The 18,556-nt window shown below is 52.2% G+C and overlaps 1 protein-coding gene across 2 annotated transcripts; it reads left to right on the top strand.

The window, feature by feature from the left end:
* Positions 1-341: 341 nt before the first annotated feature.
* On the top strand, positions 342-17,624 carry UNC93B1 (unc-93 homolog B1, TLR signaling regulator). 2 transcript variants are annotated; one of them, XM_027855998.1, is made up of 11 exons: positions 342-607; positions 1,052-1,193; positions 3,474-3,627; positions 4,785-4,946; positions 5,952-6,081; positions 6,828-6,921; positions 9,018-9,142; positions 12,847-13,029; positions 13,247-13,520; positions 14,731-14,849; positions 16,612-17,624. In XM_027855998.1, the coding sequence occupies exons 1-11, from the start codon at positions 503-505 to the stop codon at positions 16,936-16,938; spliced, it is 1,815 nt and encodes a 604-aa protein (XP_027711799.1). In that variant the 5' UTR covers positions 342-502; the 3' UTR covers positions 16,939-17,624. The 2 variants fall into 2 exon arrangements, with proteins under 2 accessions (XP_027711799.1, XP_027711800.1); XM_027855999.1 differs by having other exon boundaries at positions 13,439-13,520.
* The last annotated feature ends 932 nt before the right edge of the window (positions 17,625-18,556 follow it).

Here is an 18,556-nt window from a genome sequence, read left to right on the forward strand (position 1 = left end):
CCCGCGTGGTCTGGGGGCAAGCGACTCAACCTCTCCGGGCCTCAGTTTCCTCATCTGTCAAACAAGGGGCAGGCCTAGAATCTAGTCTTCTAGGGGCTGGCTGGTCGGGGCGGGGGCGGGAGGGAGGAGGGGTGAACACGGCAGTCAGGGTTCCTCCGGGCCCAAGCAGTCACCCCTTCTCTCCGGTCTGGGGATCCCGACCCCTAGGAACTCAGGTACCAGGGCAGAGACCAGGGCTACTTCTTGTTCCTGGTTCCCGGTTCCCGGCTCCCGGCCCCGCCCCTGGCCCTGCCCCCGCCCCTGCCCCCGCCTCCCGTCCGGGCCCGGCTGTCTAGGGGGGCTGGCAGAACTGGGTGATCTCGCAGCGCTCGGGGCCGGGCGGTCTTGGGGTCCCAGGGCAGCAGCTGGAGAACCGGGCGGGCGGTCGAGAGATCCACCCGCTGGGGAGACCAACGGACTGTCTGTTGGACAGCAGCCTCCCACAGCCCTCCCTTCTCCGGCCATGGAGGCCGAGCCCCCGCTGTACCCAGTGGCTGGAGCCGCCGGCCTCTTGGCCGAGGAACCCGGAGCTGCAGTCCCCGACGGTGTCCTTCCGGAAGGGCCCGAGGTACTGGAGCCCGCCTGAGCCCAGCCAGGCCCCGACCCGTGGGAGGGCTGGGGAAAGAACGCCACCCTAGGGGTCCCGGGTTCCAGGTCTGTCTCTCCTGCTGACCGAGAGGGTTACTTGGGGCAGTTGCTCCAACTGTAAATGGAGGGGTGGTCTTCAGTTTTCTTCCCGATCTAAAGCCTGTGCTCCAGGAAGCTAGGGGCCTCATGGAGAGGGGAGAAGGGGAAGCATCACTCCGCTGGCATGGAGAGCCCCAACTCAGGTTCTAGCGTCTGTCCTGGGGTAGGTGGAGGCAGGGGGCCGGGGAGGGTGGTCACCCCAGGGTGACCTCAGCTTTCCCAGAGGCTCCTAGAGAACCCTGCTGCCCCCCAGCCCCCATGACTGGTGCCAGGGGAGGGGGGAGCCTTAGCTTCTGACCCAGTCCCTTGTGCTGGTGCCCTACAGCTGGACGAGTTTGTGGGGGCCTATCCAGATTACAACGAGGAGGAGGAAGAGCGAAGATATTACCGCAGAAAGAAGCTAGGCGTGATCAAGAATGTGGTGATTGCCAGCATTGGGGGGATGCTCACCTACAGTGTGTACTTGGGTAAGAGAGAGCACCCTGGGCTCCCTCCACACTCCCCCGCCCCTCCTCTCTTCAGCCAAGGCCTGAGCTGGCTTTGGAGCCAGAGTATCTGTGCTCAAATTCCTACTCCCCTACTTAATACTTGAGTGATGTGGGACAGCCCACTGGAGCCTCAGTCTCCTCATTTGTAAAATGAGGAAACTAACTTTAGCAGGAGGCCTGTAAAAGTGGGGCCCACTCTCCCTGACTCCTTTTCTCCCCATGACCCAGGCCTCAGAGGTGTGTCCTGGATGAAGAGTGGGGTTCAGCCTTCCTCATTCCCTTTGTCTGGGTCCTGGCTCCAGAAATCTGCCAGGCCAGTCTCTGTCAGAGACCCAGCCCCATTGGCTGCAGCCAGGGGAGACCAGCGGGGACTGGTCATCATCCCTCAAGCTCTGGAAGGAATCATTAGACTATGAGGGTTACCTGATCTTTGTCTCCCCTCTTCTCCCCCTAGCTGAAGGCTCAGAACTTATTTATTCATTCATTCACTCATTCATTCATTCATTCCCTTGAGTTGCTGGGGATGCTTAATAAATACTAGTTGAGTGGCTGGCTGACACACTTGTTTCCAGACTGGCCTCACTCCAGGGAGGGTCAATAATCACCCCTGAGGGTCCCAGGAAAGTGTTGACCCTGTGAGGGGGCAGGGCAGGGGTTAGGCACTGAGGATGCCTAGTGTCTGAGTCCTCAGGGCACACAGCTCAGAAGGAGGGAGGTCAGGACTGGAAGCTCCGTGGATCCCCTCACACCATCTGCTAAGGCAGAAGCTTTGGAAAGTTCTCCTCACCCAGGCTCTGGGACCACATAGCTGGCTTGGGTCTTTGGTGGAACCTGGCCTGCTTGGTCCAAGCTGTCTCCTTAGTTCTGGGGCTGTCCCATAGGCGACGTGAGATTCTCCTGCAGGAAAGGAGTCCTGCTCTGGAAGTCGCAGGTTTGGGTTTCAGCCCAGCTCCAACACTTACTCCCTAGGTGACCGTGTACAAGTCACTTCCCTTTTCTAAGTTTCAGTTTCCTCCACGGTTGGCCACCCCTCCTCAGCCTCCCTCCTGTGGGGCTTGGCAAGCATCGATGAGAGCAGACTTGGCAATCTGTAGAGGGTGATGTTATTAGACTGCATCTGGTCAGACCCGGGCAGACTTTAGAGACAGGAAAGGAGGAGTGGGTGGGTCTTTCACTCCAGCTGGGCCCAAGCTCTGAGCAAGTCATTTCTCCTGGACTTCTCATAAGCAGATGAGGAAGCAGGCCCCGGGGCACCCAGTGGGAGACCCTGACCCAGGCAGCCCTGGGCCACAGCTCAGAGCCTTAGTTCCTCTTCCATTTCCTCTCCTCCCACAGCTGCAGGAGGTCGGATTGCTGTGGGCAGGGCAGTAGGGGCCTCCTCTCCCCTTTCCCCTGGCCCCCAGGTTGATTATGGCCACCTTGGGTGTGGGGCTGCCAGGACCATCACCCCTAAGTTGAGAGCCCTGGAAGGGAAGAACCTTGGAACAGAGAACAGATAATACCAGAGCTGGGAGAGACCTCAGAACCTAGAATGCCAGAACTTGGGGGAACCTTAGAACCTTAAAACAGAGAACAGAGAATGTCAGTACTGGGAGGGACTTTAGAACATAGAATATCAGAGCTAGGAGAGACTTTGGAACATAGAATGTCAGACCTGTGAGGGAACTCAGAAACTAGGACATGGAATACTTGGGCTGAGAAGAACCTTAGAACCTGGAATGTGAGAGGTGGGAGGGACCTTAGAACATAGAATGTCAGATCTGGGAGAGATCTAAGAGAAAATAGGGACCAGCCCCCTCATTTTGCTGATGAGAAAAGAGAAAGGATGTGCCCCAGGTTCTAGAGCGCCGGGGGCATTGTACCCTCCCTGGCCAAGCCTCTCTGTCTGCCCCCCACTGACTCCCTCCTTCTGTGTCTGATAATAATTATTGTGTGGGTTATTGACCCAGCTTGTGGCTAGGGCTCTGCGGGTGGTTGGTGAGTGACCAAGTCCTTCCTGGGAACACTTCCTCTCCCCCCACTCTGGGCAGTGGGTCCCCAGTGTCAAAGAGGTGCTGCGGTCTGGCCCCTTAGCCCATAGAGCACTGCTAGAACTGGGTTCTGGACTGCTGTGAGCAAGATCCCTCCTTCCTCCCCACCTGGCCCTCCCCACAGCTGTTCTGGTCTCCTTGGGGTCGTCCAGGAGCGGGTTGACTAACTCATGGGGGGGCTTTGGCCTGGACTGGGCCTAGGCCTAAGCCCCCCTCCCCAATCCCCCAGGCCTCCTACAGATGCAAATGATTCTCCACTATGACGAGACCTACCGAGAGGTGAAATACGGCAGCATGGGACTCCCCGACATCGATAGCAAGATGCTGATGGGCATCAACGTGACCCCCGTGGTGGCTCTGCTCTACACCCCCGTGCTCATCAGGTGGGTGTGGGCAGCAGGACCAAACTGACCCCCGACCCTACACTGGCCCTGCCCACGGAGGGAGGTGCTGGGGGGCAGATGGAAGCCCTGCCTGGGCTGTCCCTCCTCAGCCAGTGTGTGGGCCTCAGTGGGATTGAGAGGCAGGAGGCCAGCCTCCTCCAAGCTTCAAATGAGGAGGCTGACCGATGAGCTCTTTGACTAATGATGCCGCCTCTTTGCCTTTTCCTGGGTTGCCTTGGGCAGGGAGTGCCCTTCCTCCTTGGTGCCGCCTCTGAGCATCCCTAGGGCCTTTCCAAGCTGGGCTGCCTCCCAGGTGAAGTCTTTCCTGGTCCTCCCCATCCCCACTCCTTCAGTTATCAGCATTCTTTCTGTCTTGAAATGATACAGGGGATACATGTTGTATCCCCTCCCATAGAATGGACTTGAGGCAGGCATTGCCTCATTTCTGTCCTTTTCTCCCCAACCCATCACACAGTGCCTAGCACACAGTAGGTGCTTAATAAATGTTTATGAACTTGAACTGAATATACCCTGCAGGTTTGACCTCACTCCCTTCAGGAAGACATAGAGTTGCAACATTTCAGAGCTGGTTGAACCTTCAGGGATCAACCTTCTTGTTTTACCATTTGGGAAACTGAGGCCCAGAGAAGGGAATAGACTAGCCTAAGGTCACGTAGTGCATTAGAAGCAGAGTCAGGACTAGACTCCAGACCCAGTGCTAAAACTGAGGCTGTTTTTTCTGCTGCCTTCCCTCCTCCTACTGTCCCTCCTGGAGCTGGAGAGGCCACCTCTCCATTTCACAGATGAGCAAACTGAGGCCAAAGGAGGTTAAGTGGGCCTTGCCCAAGTCACACAGGGCACAAGAGTCAGAGGCGGGATTTGAATCCAGGGCCTCGGCCCCCAGAAGCAATGCTGTTTTCCCTGAACTACGCTGCCCTCTGTGGACGATGTTAGTGATTCAGAGATCTGAGGGGGAAGGTTCCAATTCAGGAGGCGTCCCAGGCTGGAAGGGGCTGCTCCGGCACCAGAGGTCTTGGAGCAGAGGCTGGACGGCCACTGCCAGGCCTGGGTTGGACTTGGTGCCAGCCTCGAGGGTCTACCAGGGCTGAAGGCTGAGGGCAGAGGACAACTGACTGAGAAAGTTCTGCCCCCGGCAGGTTCTTTGGCACCAAGTGGGTGATGTTCCTGGCCGTGGGCATCTATGCCCTCTTTGTCTCCACCAACTACTGGGAGCGATACTACACACTAGTACCCTCTGCAGTGGCCCTGGGCGTAGCCATTGTGCCCCTCTGGGCCTCCATGGGGAACTATATCACCCGGTAAGCAGGGCCAGCTGGGCAGGGGGGCTGGGGTGGGGAGTGGAGGCATGGGGATGTTGGTGGCCACACCTGGCCAGGGTGGGGAGCACTGCTCAGACAGCCTGGGGCTTGGGCTGTTGTCCCAGGTGCAATGTGGGCAGATTCCATTTTTTCACTTGAACATGGGAATCTAACTCAGTTTAATTCAGCAAATATGCAAATATTTGTTAGTTGTGGCTGCTGCATGCAGCGCCTCCTGCTGGGGACTGGCTGGGGAGCCAAGTTTACAGGCTAGAAGGGAGATCAGATACCAGCACAGATAATACTGCTATTTAATATTACATGGCAAGTGTACTAGAGACATGCCTACCCAGTGCCGGTGATGTGAGCTCTGAGGGGGGAGGTCTTTATGGACCCTGGAGGTCAAGGGAGGCTTCCTGGAAGAGGTGGCATTTGAAGTAGGTCTCCCGGCCTTTGCCCAGGCTACCGTCCTGTGCGTGGAATGCCCTCCCTTACCTCTGCCCTATTAAGTCTCTAACTTACTGCAAAGCGCAGCCCAGGTACTTCCCGCCACAGGAGACCTTTCCTGACCTCCCCCCAAGTTGGCAATGCTCTTTCCCTTTGGAAATGATTGTTATATTAGCTTGCAAGAAATAGTAAATACAAAATAGTTAACTTCTCCATGTCCATGCTATGTCCCACTATACCAGGATATAAGACTGAGGATGGGGGGATTTCCCTGCCCCCTAATGTTTGTCGAGTTAAAGTGAGTTGAAATCAACAGGCAGGGGGCATCCAGGCATAGAAATCATCCTGAGCAAGGGCAGAGTGGGGAAAGTTCCAGATGTGTCAGAAGTGAGATGTCCAGTTTAGTGGCATGAGATGGAGTAGAACGGTCAAAACTGCAGAGGGAAGCACCAGGTGAACAGGGAGCAGCTGGACAGCTCCCAGAACATCTGTGAGGCTCCGCTGGAGGATCTGGGGGATGAGACCATGTCCATGCCAATGCTCCATGTTCTCTGGCAGGATGTCACAGAAATACTACGAGTATGTGAATTACAAGGAAGAGCATGTTCAGGAGCAGAGGCGTCCCCCGCGGGGGGCCCATACGCCCTATCTTGTCATCTTCCACACCATCTTCTATAGCTTCTTCCACGTGAGCATGGGCAGGGCTGGGGCAGGGGTGGGAAGCCTTGGGAGAAGGAGCCAGAAGAATTTCTAGCCTGGAGCAGTGCTTGGTGGGGAGACATTGAGAAGATGGCCCTCCCCCAATCCTTTCTATCCAGCCCCCTCCTCTCACCTGGCTCTGCTGGTGGTACTCAGGTCTTTGAGGATGGCACAGTAAAGAGGGTGCTTGGTTTGGACTCAAGAGAGACCAGGGCTCACAGCCTGCCTCTGATAGTAGCAATGTGACTGTGAGCAAATCACCCTACTGCTTGAAGCCTCAGTTTCCTCCTTTGTGAAATGGGAATAATAATGCCTGGAAGCCTAGCCTTCCAGATCATAAAAGAAATCAGCACCTTACCCCCCTTCCCCTCCACTGTGTGACATTAAATGGCTTTGGGGGTAGGGACAGGATTGCCTGGTATCACCCTATTGTGAGGAGCTAGCATGGTATGGCAGAAAAGGGCCTGGATTTGGAGTGAGAGGACCTGGCCTAGTATCTCAGTTCTACCTGTATGACCTTGGGCAAGTGGCTTGACTTCTTTGGACCTCAGTTTCCTCCTCTGTAAAATGGTACTTGCTGACCTCAAAGATCCTCTCTAGTTCTCAATCTAGTATTCCATGACCTATAAATGCCCCTAGAAGGCTGGTTGTGGGGCTCAGCCCCTAACTGGGAGGCGGGCATGGCTCGGGATCACACGGCCACCACCTCTAGCCCCCCACTCTCCTTTCCTGCAGCTCAGTTTTGCCTGTGCCCAGGGGCCCATGGTCTTCTTCCTCAATGGGTACTTGTACGGTCGGAATCACACCCTCTATAATGTGCATAACTGTGGTGAGTCTGAAACCCGACTCTGTGGCTGGGGTTGGGGTGGCAGGGACAGGGAGGGGGTACCCAGCCTCAATGCAATTCAACAAGCATCGATCTACTAAGCCTGTGCTATGTGCAGTCACAGAACTTCTGTTTGCCTCAGTTTCCTCATCTATAAAATGGGGTTAATAATAGCACCTCTCTCTCAGGGTTGTCGTGAGGATCCAATAAGAGAATGTTTGAAAAAAGCTTAGCACAGTGCCTGGCACACAGTAGGCGATGTAGAAACGTTAGCTACGATGATGACGATGAAGGTAAGCCAGGCACTGTGCCAGATGCCAGGGAGACAAAGAGACGGGCACCCCCAGGGTGCCTGTGTTCTACCTGGACAGAAACATGTAGATACAACGCAGCATTTCAGAAACAATCACGAGCCGGAGCATCAGCTAGCGCAAGTATTCCAATGGGCTGAGGAAAAAGTGGAATATATGGGAATCAGGGACTTCAATTACAGAGTTTCTTTTTGAAAAGTGAATGTTAATTAACGCAGTAGTAACAAAATTGCCCTGCTCCTTTAAGGCCCCTTCTGAGCCTTCTGTGTTCTTTTGTTTCCTTCTGTATTTTTCAATGTTGTATTGACGCTCTTTTCTTTCTTGGGTTTTTTGTTTGTTTCTTTTTGTATCTGTCACTTTCGAATAATTCACCTCCCTCTACAGAAGCCCTCCTTTATAACAAATAAGTCTAGTCAACCAAAACAAATTGACCCATTGGCCAAATATATGGTAATTTGAAGAGGAGTAGAACAACGGTGACTGGGAGGATTCGGAAAAGTCTCATGTGCGAGGCGGCCCCTGAGCTGCCCCGTAAAGCACACAAGCGAGTCCAGAAGGGAGAGGTGAGGACGGAGGGCAGTCTGGAGAACAGTAAAGCAAGCGGATTTGGGTGGAGACAAAGTCATGCAGCTAGGGTCTAGCAGGCAGTTGGTGATGTGGGATGGAACTCAGGAGAGAGATTAGGGCTAGATATATAGCTCTGGCAGTCATCTGCATAGAGATGATGACTGAACCCATGGCAGCTGATGAGATCGCCAAGCAAGATAGCATAGTGTGGAGGGGGAAGAGGGTCCAGGATAGCTTTGGGGGAACATCTGAGCATAGGGGATGGAAATAGGCCAAATGACAAACTGTCTAATTGCTGGAGGCTGCCATGAGAAATGTGCCATGACATAGTCAGTGTCCTCAAAAGTCAAATGAACTTAGAGTCATGCGACCTGAGTTAGAATCCCAGCTTGCTACTTATGTGACCCAGGACAAGTCCCTTCCCCTCTTGGAGCCTCAGTTTCCCCATCTGTAAAATAAAGGGAATAGATTTATCTATCTAGCCTTTGAGGTCCCTTCCTCTAATAGGTTTTACTTCTAAGGAACACACCAAGGTGGACTGGGGTGGTCAGGGAAGAATTCCTGGAGAACATGGACCTTGAAGGACAGCTTGGGTTTGGAGAAGAGGGAATGATTATTCCGAATATTGCTCTCTTTAGAGAGATTCTGGACCAGCACAAAAGCTCTGTTCATCCTGGTCCAGGAAATGCGCTTGCCTCAGTTGAGTCAAAGCTGGGGCTTCATGTGTGTCTCAGCAGCACTTTCTCTGTGAAGGTAACATTGTTGAGCCCCCAGTGGGCCATGTGCTTTGGGTTGTGATCTCAAGATGGGAAGGATTGGCTTGTATAAGCCACACCTTCCTACCCAGGTCTCCTTGAGAACATCACATGTTTGTAAGATGGTTACAGAGGTTAAGGGTTCAACTTGGGACCAGGGTCAGGCACTTGGCCTGGGGCTCAGCATGGGCTGTGGTTAGGGTGAGAAGCTCAGCCTCTGGCCTAGGTCCATTGGTCAATCTTTGGATGAGAATTAAAGCTAAGTGTTGGTACACTGGGAGATAGAGCCTGTGACCTTGGCCTCTGACCTCGATCCAAACAGCAGCAGCAGACCCATGAACGTGACAGTGCCAGCGACAGCCTGGGGTGGCTTTGGGAGCAAATTGGCTTAATTTCTGTCACTGCTTCTGTCCTTGTGACTCCTGTCCCATCTCACAGTGACTTTGTGTCTTCTTGTGTCCCCCAGGCACCAACAGCCATGGGATCCTCATTGGCTTCAACAAGACTGTGCTTCAGAGACTGCCCCACAGCCAAAACCTCATCATAGTTGAGAGTGTGCTCATGTCGGTGGCCTTTCTGGCCATGCTGCTGGTAAGGATTCCTTCAGCCCTGGCCAAGCATCCATCCTCCCTGTGAAAGCTGGAGGAAAAGGGTGGGGGGAGGGATTATGATAAGAGATGGGGCAGGAAGGGCTTGGGGAGGGGTTGGAGGACAGGGAGACCTGTGGGAAGGGGATCCCTGGTCTTCACAAAAAGGTGTCCCCCATGGACAGCACAAACTAGCCCTACTCCTAGGCCCCAAAGGAGCCACGAAACAAATTCTGTTCAGTGCAAGAAGTGCCTTCTGGGTGCAGTGCTTAGCCATTCTGTGGGAACTCCAAATCAGACCTGGACACTCTCCTTGGGGAGCTCATAGGGTGAGGAGATAAGTCTCCTCTGGAAGGTTACCTGTGAGCACAAGCTTGTGAGGGAGTGCCTGTGGGTGGTAAAGATTGTCAGGGCTCTGGGCCCCTCTGGTGCTCAGGACACATTTCCAGGTGGGCCTGGGTAGGATATGGGCCCCGTAGGCCCATATTGGGTAGAGATTGGGGCTGGATGGGTATCTGAACATCCCTAGATCTCAACCTAGATTCCTAGATTGGAACTCAGAGCCCTTGGCATCAGAGGACTAACCTGGAGCTGACACCTGGCTTTGATGTTTATGAGTCTTGTGACCTTGGGCAAGTCCTCAACGAGAAGAAGAACAATAATATTGGCTGACATTTTAAGTATTCTTATTTCTTTTCACAACCATTTATTATCTCTCCCCCAACAATTAAAAAAAAACAAAAACCTTCACGAAAAATGTGCCTAATCCAGACAAACACATCCCCACATTGGCCATACCCAAAGGCATGGATCATTCTTCATGTTCAGTCTGTCCCTGTTGGGCAGGAGGTTGGTGACATATTTCCTCTTCTGTCCTCTAGAATCATAACTTATCATCGCATTGAACAGAGATCCAGAGCTTTTCAGAGTTGGTTTTTTCCTGTATAATGTTATTGTATAAATTGTTCTCCAAACTATGCTCGCTTCACTCTGCATCATTTCATAGAGGTCTGCCCAGCTCCCTCTGAAACGATCCGTCGCATCATTTCTTACAACACAAATATTTCATTGCATTTGGAGACCAGAATTTGTTTAGCCATCCACCAATCCCGCAGTGTCCAATTTTTGACCATCAATAATTTTGTACGTCTGGATCCTTTTCCTCTTTCTTTGGTTTCTTTCAGATATAGCCGTGTTACAGCTAGCCAACGTTTATGTAATGCTTCAAGGTTTGCAAAGCACATTATCCAGCTCAAACCTGACAACAGCCCTATAAAGCAAGCGCTGTTATTATTGGCATTTTACATATGGAGTAGAAGAGGTTCCAGTAACTTGCCATGCTCACCCAGATAATAAGTGTCTGAGGCAAGATTAGAAACCAGGACTTTCTGAACCAACCCAGTGGTTTCTCCACTCTGTCGTTCTGGGCTTTAGTTTCCAGCACTGCAAGTTGAGAGTTGGGCTGGAAAATCTCTAAGTCCTGTTCTAGTTCTAAGTTTATAAAAAGTGTGCTCCAGAAGAGGCAGGCAGTGTGATGTAGAGAATAAGCATCAGAGAAACAGCTTGGCATAGTGATGGAGTGTCAGGAAGGTCTGGGTTTATTGAATCTATTTCTCCCTCTTGATGATTGGAGTTGGCTTTACAAGATAAGTTATTTTGAGTTGTAGCTTGAGTATCTTTGAGTTTTGGAATATACTATTTCATTCTCTTCCGTGCTTTCTCATGAATGTAGAATACTTTTGTATTGTTCATTTTTGAAAGTCTTTCTCTTGACTGCTTGCAGAATTTATTCTTTGTCATTAAAATCATCCAATTTAAACATTACTTGCAATGACATTTGAAGTGTATTTTTCTTCTGACACTGATTAGTGGATCCTCTTGATCTATGTTTTATATCCTGTATTCAGAAGTTCTGGATAGTTTTCTTGTACTATTTCCTATAGGATGGTGTTCAGGTCCTTAGTTTATCATGCCATTCAGGAAGACCTCTGGTCCTTAAGTTAACTCTACATTTTGTCAGCATATTTGAATTGTAGAGAATCCATCTATTCTTTTTAACTTTTACTTCTCTTCTGCCAGATTCTCTTCTGTTGAAGTATTTTTGCGTTCCGAGTAGATGATTTTCTTTCTTAAAGCTTCTACTTCTTTGCAGAAGCCCTCCATTATGCATTTAATTTTTGCTATTCTGCTATTTTTGTTTTTAAGTTCTGCATTGAGAGCACAGATTCCTTTCCTTAAGAGTTCTCCGTGTCTGTCTCTCGCTGTCCTTTTCCGTTTCTCTCTGTCTCTCTTTCTGTCTCTGTCTCTGTCTCTCTTTCTGTCTCTGTCTCTGTGTCTGTCTCTGCCTCTGTCTCTCCCTCTGTCTCTGTCTCTGTCTCTGTCTCTGTGTCTGTGTCTCTGTCTCTGTCTCTGTCTCTCTCTCTCTCTCTGTCTCTCTTCCTGTCCACATTCTGGAGTTTCTTGCTGCTGCAGTTCCATAACCTCTGGAGAGTGAGTGCCCAAGATACTTTATTTCATGAAGTGATATTGGCTTATTTTCCTCCATACCATAATATTTGTTCAAAGTGCTTTGTTTCCCCTTGAAGTTGGACTCATTCTTCCTTTAGTTTTCATAATTCCATGCTTGTGAGCTAGGTTGGTATTCAGGTTTTCTCTCTCGCTCTTTTGGATTTTCTGCTCTATTTTCTGTCACTTGCCTTTGAGAATCCTGCTCACTCTTCTCCTGTTTCACAGATCCCCCTTCCTCCTGCCTCCTGGGCTGGGCTGCCAGGCATCCTGAGCACCTTTGTAGTGAGGGGCATCAAAGATGAGGTCCCTGATGTAAGCAACGTCCCCAGGCAGTCCTTCCTCGGTTGGGTTTCTCATCTCCCTTCCTTCACCTCTAGGCTGTGGCTCTGAGTCTTCCTCCTTGCCAGACTCTTCTCTCTCTCTCTCTCCTGATCATTGTCCCCCTTCCTTCCTTCTTGTGCCAAAGCAGAGTCAGGGACTCCTGTTTCTTGCAGGGTCAGATACTAGCCCTTCAAGTCACTGACAGGGCCACTGATATGTCCAGATCCTGAGTCATAGGCACTGGGGCTTATGTGTGCTAACATTAGTGAGCTGATGGGGTCAGGTCAGGCAGGGATGCTGAATGGTAGCTCTAAATAGGAAGGGGCTCTGGGGTCAGTTCGTGAAGTTTTGCCCTTGTGTGGTGTTTCTATCTTCTTTTCTTGTGAATTTAGCTGCAATTACTCTACATCTAGCGCGTTTTCAGAAAACAATTATTCCATCATTTTAGTGCATATGTGATCCAGAATTTAGGAAAACCTCCATTTGAATCTGCCTCAGATCTTTACTAGCTGTGTGACCATTAAACAGATCATTTCACTTTTCTGTGTATCAGTTTCCTTGTCTACTAAACGGGGCTAATAATGCATGTTGTCCTGATCTTGTAAGGTTGTTGTAAGGATGAAATGAAATGATATATGTAAAGTGCTTTGGAAACCTTAGAACACAAAAATGTCAGCTATTATTCTTCTTCTTCTTATTGCTCACATTTGGCTTCACACTGACCAGGTGTGTGACCTTGGGCAAGTCACTCACCTGCACCCGAGCTGTAAAGTGGGGATGAGTCCACTGACCCAGCCTCCCCTACAGGGTTGCTCCACCAAAAGTCCTTTGTAGGCTTCCAAGGGTGACGGAGCCACGCCCTGTGATTCCGCCCCGTAGATCCTGGCCCTCTGCGGCTCCGCCTACCGGCCCACAGAGGAGATTGACCTTCGCAGCGTGGGCTGGGGAAACATCTTCCAGCTCCCTTTCAAGCACATGCGTGATTACAGACTGCGCCACCTCTTCCCTTTCTTCATCTACAGCGGTTTCGAAGTGCTCTTCGTCTGCACTGGCTTCACCCTGGTATGTGGGGGGCTCCCCGGTGACTCAGGGACCCCCTCTCCCTGGGTCAGGGTGCCCTTGGGGTATTTGTCCCCATATCCTTGACATATTCCAGCAGTTCTCAGGCGTTTTGTCTTGTGCTGAAGGAATCCAGGAGGCTCTCACCTGGTTCCTAGCAGTGAGTGAGTGGCTCCCTGTGGCCCAGAAGCTTGGAGGCCTCCATCCTTTCTCTCTGCAGGGCTATGGTGTGTGCTCCATGGGCCTGGAATACTTGGCGCCCATCCTCATGGCCTATGGCTTCGGCGCTGCTGTCTTCTCCAGCCTTGGGCTCCTTCAGCTGTGTCTGCCCCGACAGGTGCCCCTGGTGGCGGGGGCTACCGTGCACCTGCTGCTCATCCTTGCCTTCTTTTTCTGGGCCCCTCTCCCGCAGGTCCTCAGCCACAGCTGGGTCTTCTACATGGTGGCTGTGCTCTGGGGTGTGGGCAGTGCCCTCAACAAGATTGCATTAAGTAGTGAGTACCGATGGCGGGGGATGGGGGGATACATCATCATCCTTTGTTGTTACTGAGTGATTTTTCAGTCATGTCTGACTCTCCGTGACCCCATTTAGGGTTTCCTTGGCTAAGGTACTGGGAGGCTTTGCCATTTCCTTCTCCAGCTCATTTTATAGATGAGGAAACTGAGGCAAACAGTTAAGTGATTTGCCCAGGGACACACAGATAGTAAGAGTCTGAGGCTGGATTTGAATTCGAGAAGATGAGTCTTCCTGACCTCAGGCCTGGTGCTCTATCCACTGAGGCACCTAGCTGCCCATGCTGATAATTGCTCACCTTTCTATATCGCCTTAAGGTTTGCAAAGCACTCCATGTCTTACCTCATTTGATCCCCATAACAACTCTGTGAGGTAGGTGCTACCATTAGCATTCCTATTTTACAGATAGGGAAACTGAGGCTAAGAGAGACTAAGTCACTTTCTCAGGGTCACATAGTTAGGAAGTATTGGAAGCAGAATTTGTACTCAGGTCTTCCTGACTCTGAGGCCAGTGCTTTATTTATTTCACTTCCTAGGTGCCAAGACCTGAGACATGAGGAATGGCTATGGGACCAGATTTACGTATGGGGGTGGGGTTTGGGACAGGCAGGAGACCCTGCATATGGATTGTGGGACTGCGCTGGGGTCCGACACAGGACCCTAGACCTAGGGTTGAAGATGGGGGGTCCCATTTACCAACCCAGAGGGTCAGGCATCCTGAGCACCTTTGTAGTGAGGGGCATCAAAGATGAGGTCCCTGATGTAAGCAACGTCCCCAGGCAGTCTTTCCTCGGTTGGGTTTCTCATCTCCCTTCCTTCACCTCTAGGCTATGGCTCTGAGTCTTCCTCCTTGCCAGACTCTTCTCTCTCTCTCTCTCCTGATCATTGTCCCCCTTCCTTCCTTCTTGTGCCAAAGCAGAGTCAGGGACTCCTGTTTCTTGCAGGGTCAGATACTAGCCCTTCAAGTCACTGACAGGGCCACTGATATGTCCAGATCCTGAGTCATAGGCACTGAGGCTTATGTGTGCTAACATTAGTGAGCTGATGGGGTCAGGTCAGGCAGGGATGCTGAATGGTAGCTCTAAATAGGAAGGGGCTCTCACATTTGTGATGAGAAACCCAATCCAGGTGGGACCCTGGGTGTAGAAACTGAGAGGCCTCAGCCAGGCCATGCCTTCTACCCTCCACAGCCCTCCTTGGGATTCTGTACGAAGATAAAGAGCGTCAGGATTTCATTTTTACCATCTACCACTGGTGTCAGGCCCTCGCCATCTTTGCGGTCTACCTAGGCTCCAACCTGCCCATGAAGGTGAGACGGGGTGGCAGGTGTGCACGGAAGGGGAGGTCAGAGTGGCCCCCTGGGAATCCAGGGCGTTAATAGAAGAACATTCATCTTTCTCAAGCACCTTGTCTTTTTGCAATTTTCGTTATCAAAATATTTGTTTCTACCTCACTCTCATCTCTAAAGGTATCTGTATCCCCTCTCTTCCCACTCCTTCTAACTCTAAAAAAAGAAACAAGATGAGCAGACCTGACCAGCTTTCTCAGACTGTAGCCTTGTGCACACCATTTCCCTAGGTTTGCTCCCTTTGCATCAGTTCAGGTGGGTCTTCTCGTGCTTCCTGAATTCTTCCACTGTTTCAAAGCGCTTCTAAGCCCCTTCAGTTTTGCAGGTTTCTCCTCACAGCAGCCTTCTCTCACTCCTGCATCTTTGCACAGGCTGTGCCCCATGCCTGCCATGCCTTCCCTCCTCTGCTCTGCCTCTTCGAGTCCCTGGCTTCCTTCCAAGCCCAGCTCAGCTGCCCCTCCCCCTGCCCCAGGCCCTGGCTACTTCCTTCTTGACTCCTATGACTTTGTACATAGCCTGTGTTTTGTTTTTTTGGTTTTTTGGTTTTTTTGGCTAGGCAATGGGGTTAAGTGAGTTGCCCAGGGTCACACAGCTAGTGAGTGTTATGTGTTTGAGGCTGGATTTGAACTCAGGTCCTCCTGAATCCAGGGCCAGTGCTCTGTCCACTGCGCCACCTAGCTGCCCCATAGCCTGTGTTTGCTTATCTGTGCACATAGTACATGCCCCTAAGAGACCCCAAGCTCCTCCAGGTAGGGTATACAGTGGGGGCTTAATAAATGTTGCTTAAATTGAACTGAGCCCAGGGGGGTGGCTTGCCATTCAATCACTCAACCAACTAGCAAGCTCTATTAAGCATTTAAAGAACATGAATTGTGGAGTCACAGGACCTGGATTCAAATGCCGCCTCAGATGCTCGCTGCCTGTGTGACCTTGGCCAAGCCACTTCCCTTTCTCTGGGCCTCAGTTTCCTCATCTGTAAAATGAGGGAGTTGGATTTCACAGCCTCTGGGTCCCTAAAACTCAGAGAGGGAAGGGCTTTGCAGCCCTCCCCGCCCCCCAATCACAGTTACAGATCAGAGGAAGCCTTTGAACTCAGGACTCTCAACTCCCGAGTCCCAGAATCTGGGAGCCCAGTGATGAGGAGGGGGGAGGGGAGAACAAGCCTTACCCTGCCAGGTCTGGTACCAAACATTTACTGAGTGCTGGCTTGTGAGGAATGAGGGGTAGTCTCTGCCTTTAAGACCCTCCAGTGTCCCTGGGAAGGCAGGACATACACTGTTTAATGGCCCAAAGACCAGCAGAAGAGCCTTCCTGGGCTAGTCGCGCCTTGGTGAGGACGGCAGCCGGTAAGCAAAGAGGCAGGCCTTGGGGGAAGGGACTCAGAGGCCCCCTGGTCCAAGCCCCATCACACTGTCCTTGCCATGTTGGTGCAGCCTGGCTTCTTGAAGGGGATGGCTGGGGAACTGACCTTGAAGGACAGGTAGCCAGGGCCTTCCTAGCAGGAAGACTGGTGAGGAAGACTGCATGAAATGTGTGCACATGTACGTATGGGAAGGAGGGGAGATGCTGAGTCCAACAGGGCTGGCTCAGGGGCACAGCCAGTGTGGGGTGGGGGTTGGGTAAGAGGAAGAAGGGCAAACCCTGTTGGGCCAGGGTCACGGGCATGTCCAGGACGGGGGGAGGGCAGGGGAGCCCCTGAGTAGCCCCTGCTTCTCCCCTCCAGGCCAAGCTGGCCATCTTGCTGTTGACTGTCCTGGTGTCTGTGGCCTCCTACCTGTGGATGGAGGCCAAGCTCAAGCAGCGCGTAGCCTACCGCCTGCCCCGAATTCCCCGGCCCCAGCACAAGGTGTGCGGTTACCGTTACCTGGAAGATGACAACTCCGACGAGACAGGCTCGGAAAATGAGCAGGGCTCAGCCCATAGCCGAGATGGCTCAGACAACGAGGATGGTGATGGGGAGCCACTAGCAACGGGGGCGCTGGGCCCCGGCAGAAGGCGCTACCCTTATGAGCAGGCCCTGGATGGGGAGGATGGGCCCGGGCAGGAGTAACCGCCAGCAGACTCTTCCTGAGCCTGTGTGCTCTCTGCCCCACGGCCCCTTGATCACCCCCTCCCCCGATCCCCCTCAGGCACCCAGAGCAGCACTAGCCTTTGGGGCTCCAGTCAGATTTAACCACTTTAGTTCTTGGCGCACCTGAAGTAAGCCTTCTCTTCCCTGGACCATCTCTGAAATGGGTACCCTGTCAGAGGAACCTCTGATACCTGTCCACGTTGCCAGGATCTCAGTGTGGTTCAGTAAAACCGCTCCTAACCAGACTCCCAATTAACCAACAACCTCAATTAACGGGAATTCGTTTTGAGGAGAGAGGTTCAGCATGAGGAAGAAGACACCAGTGGCCAGAAGAGGAGGAACTTGCTGGCCCCGGCCTGGGCTTGGTAGCAACAGTCCAGCCTCCTGCTTCTCTTGCTCCAGCCTCCTCCCTGTACTGTGACTGCCCACGTTCACAGCGACAGTTCTGAATCGAGCCAATTCTGACTTAGGCAGGAAAGGGGACTTGAGGCCCCTCACACTGACATTGGGCTCTTGGGGGGCTGGGGGAGTGGCCCTCATTCCCCCAGAGTGTAGCATGACTTCTCTGTCCCTCTTCTGCCGACGTTGAGGTTCCCCGGTGGGAGATGGGCTTCCCTCATAACGGCTCCGGTATCTGCTTCCAAGATTCACTGCTTTTTAAGTCACTGGCTTATGTCTGAGTTATCAATCTCAGGCTTCCTATATGTGGTTAGAGGGGAACTGGAGGGAGAAGGGATGTGGTCATTGGGCTTGAGCAGGGACTCAGATCTGGGTCAAGATGGAGGGGCACCCTGGGGAGTGGGGGCAGGGCAGTTGGGGTCTTGGCAGTCCAGTGCCAGAGGCAGTGTGGGCTGGGGAAAAGAGTGCTGGACAAACTGTGAAAGGTGCTGGCTCTGATGACTGTTTGGCCTTGGCCAATCAACCGATCATCAATATTTATTAAGCACCAACTATGTGCCAGGCACTGTGGAAAGACAGCCCTGCCCTCAAGGATCTCCCAATCTAAGGGACAAACCTCTTCCATCTTGGCATCTGAGTTTCCCCATCTGAACACCTGAGGGGGCTGGGCTGCCTAGATGGCTTAGCTCCCTTCCAGTTCTAAAATCTGGTGGTCCTTGATGGACATCTGGATAGAGTTGAGCAAACTGACTGTTGCCCCCTTGTGGTGGCCAGTAAGCACTGCATGTACCGGGCCTTGGAGAAAGGGGCCCCAGGAGCACCCAGCTCAGCTTCTTCCAGAGCAGGTATCTCTTCCACAGAGGTCCACACTCCTTTCCCCTCAACCCCCCGGGGCCACCCAGCCTCTGCTGGCAGAACTCCCGTGATGGGGAGCCATTTCCACTTTTCCATTACATTTAGCAAACGTTTATTAAGCATCTACTGTGTGCAAAACACCAAGCTGGTGATGGGGAGACAAAGATGAAAACCAGGCCCTGCCCTCAGGGAGCTTACCTTCCACTGGAGGACACATTAGGTAAATAGAGAAGGAAATAGAAGAGGAGGGAGGAGAAGAAGCGTTCTGTCCATTGGTATTGTCTCCCAGCTGAGCTTTGAAGGAAGGGAAGGCTCCTCAGAGGCTGAGGTGAGGAAGGATCGT

The sequence above is a fragment of the Vombatus ursinus genome, unplaced genomic scaffold (genome assembly GCF_900497805.2).
Source record: "Vombatus ursinus unplaced genomic scaffold, bare-nosed wombat genome assembly UNPS02011369.1, whole genome shotgun sequence".
In the NCBI taxonomy this organism is placed as follows: Eukaryota; Metazoa; Chordata; class Mammalia; order Diprotodontia; family Vombatidae; genus Vombatus; species Vombatus ursinus.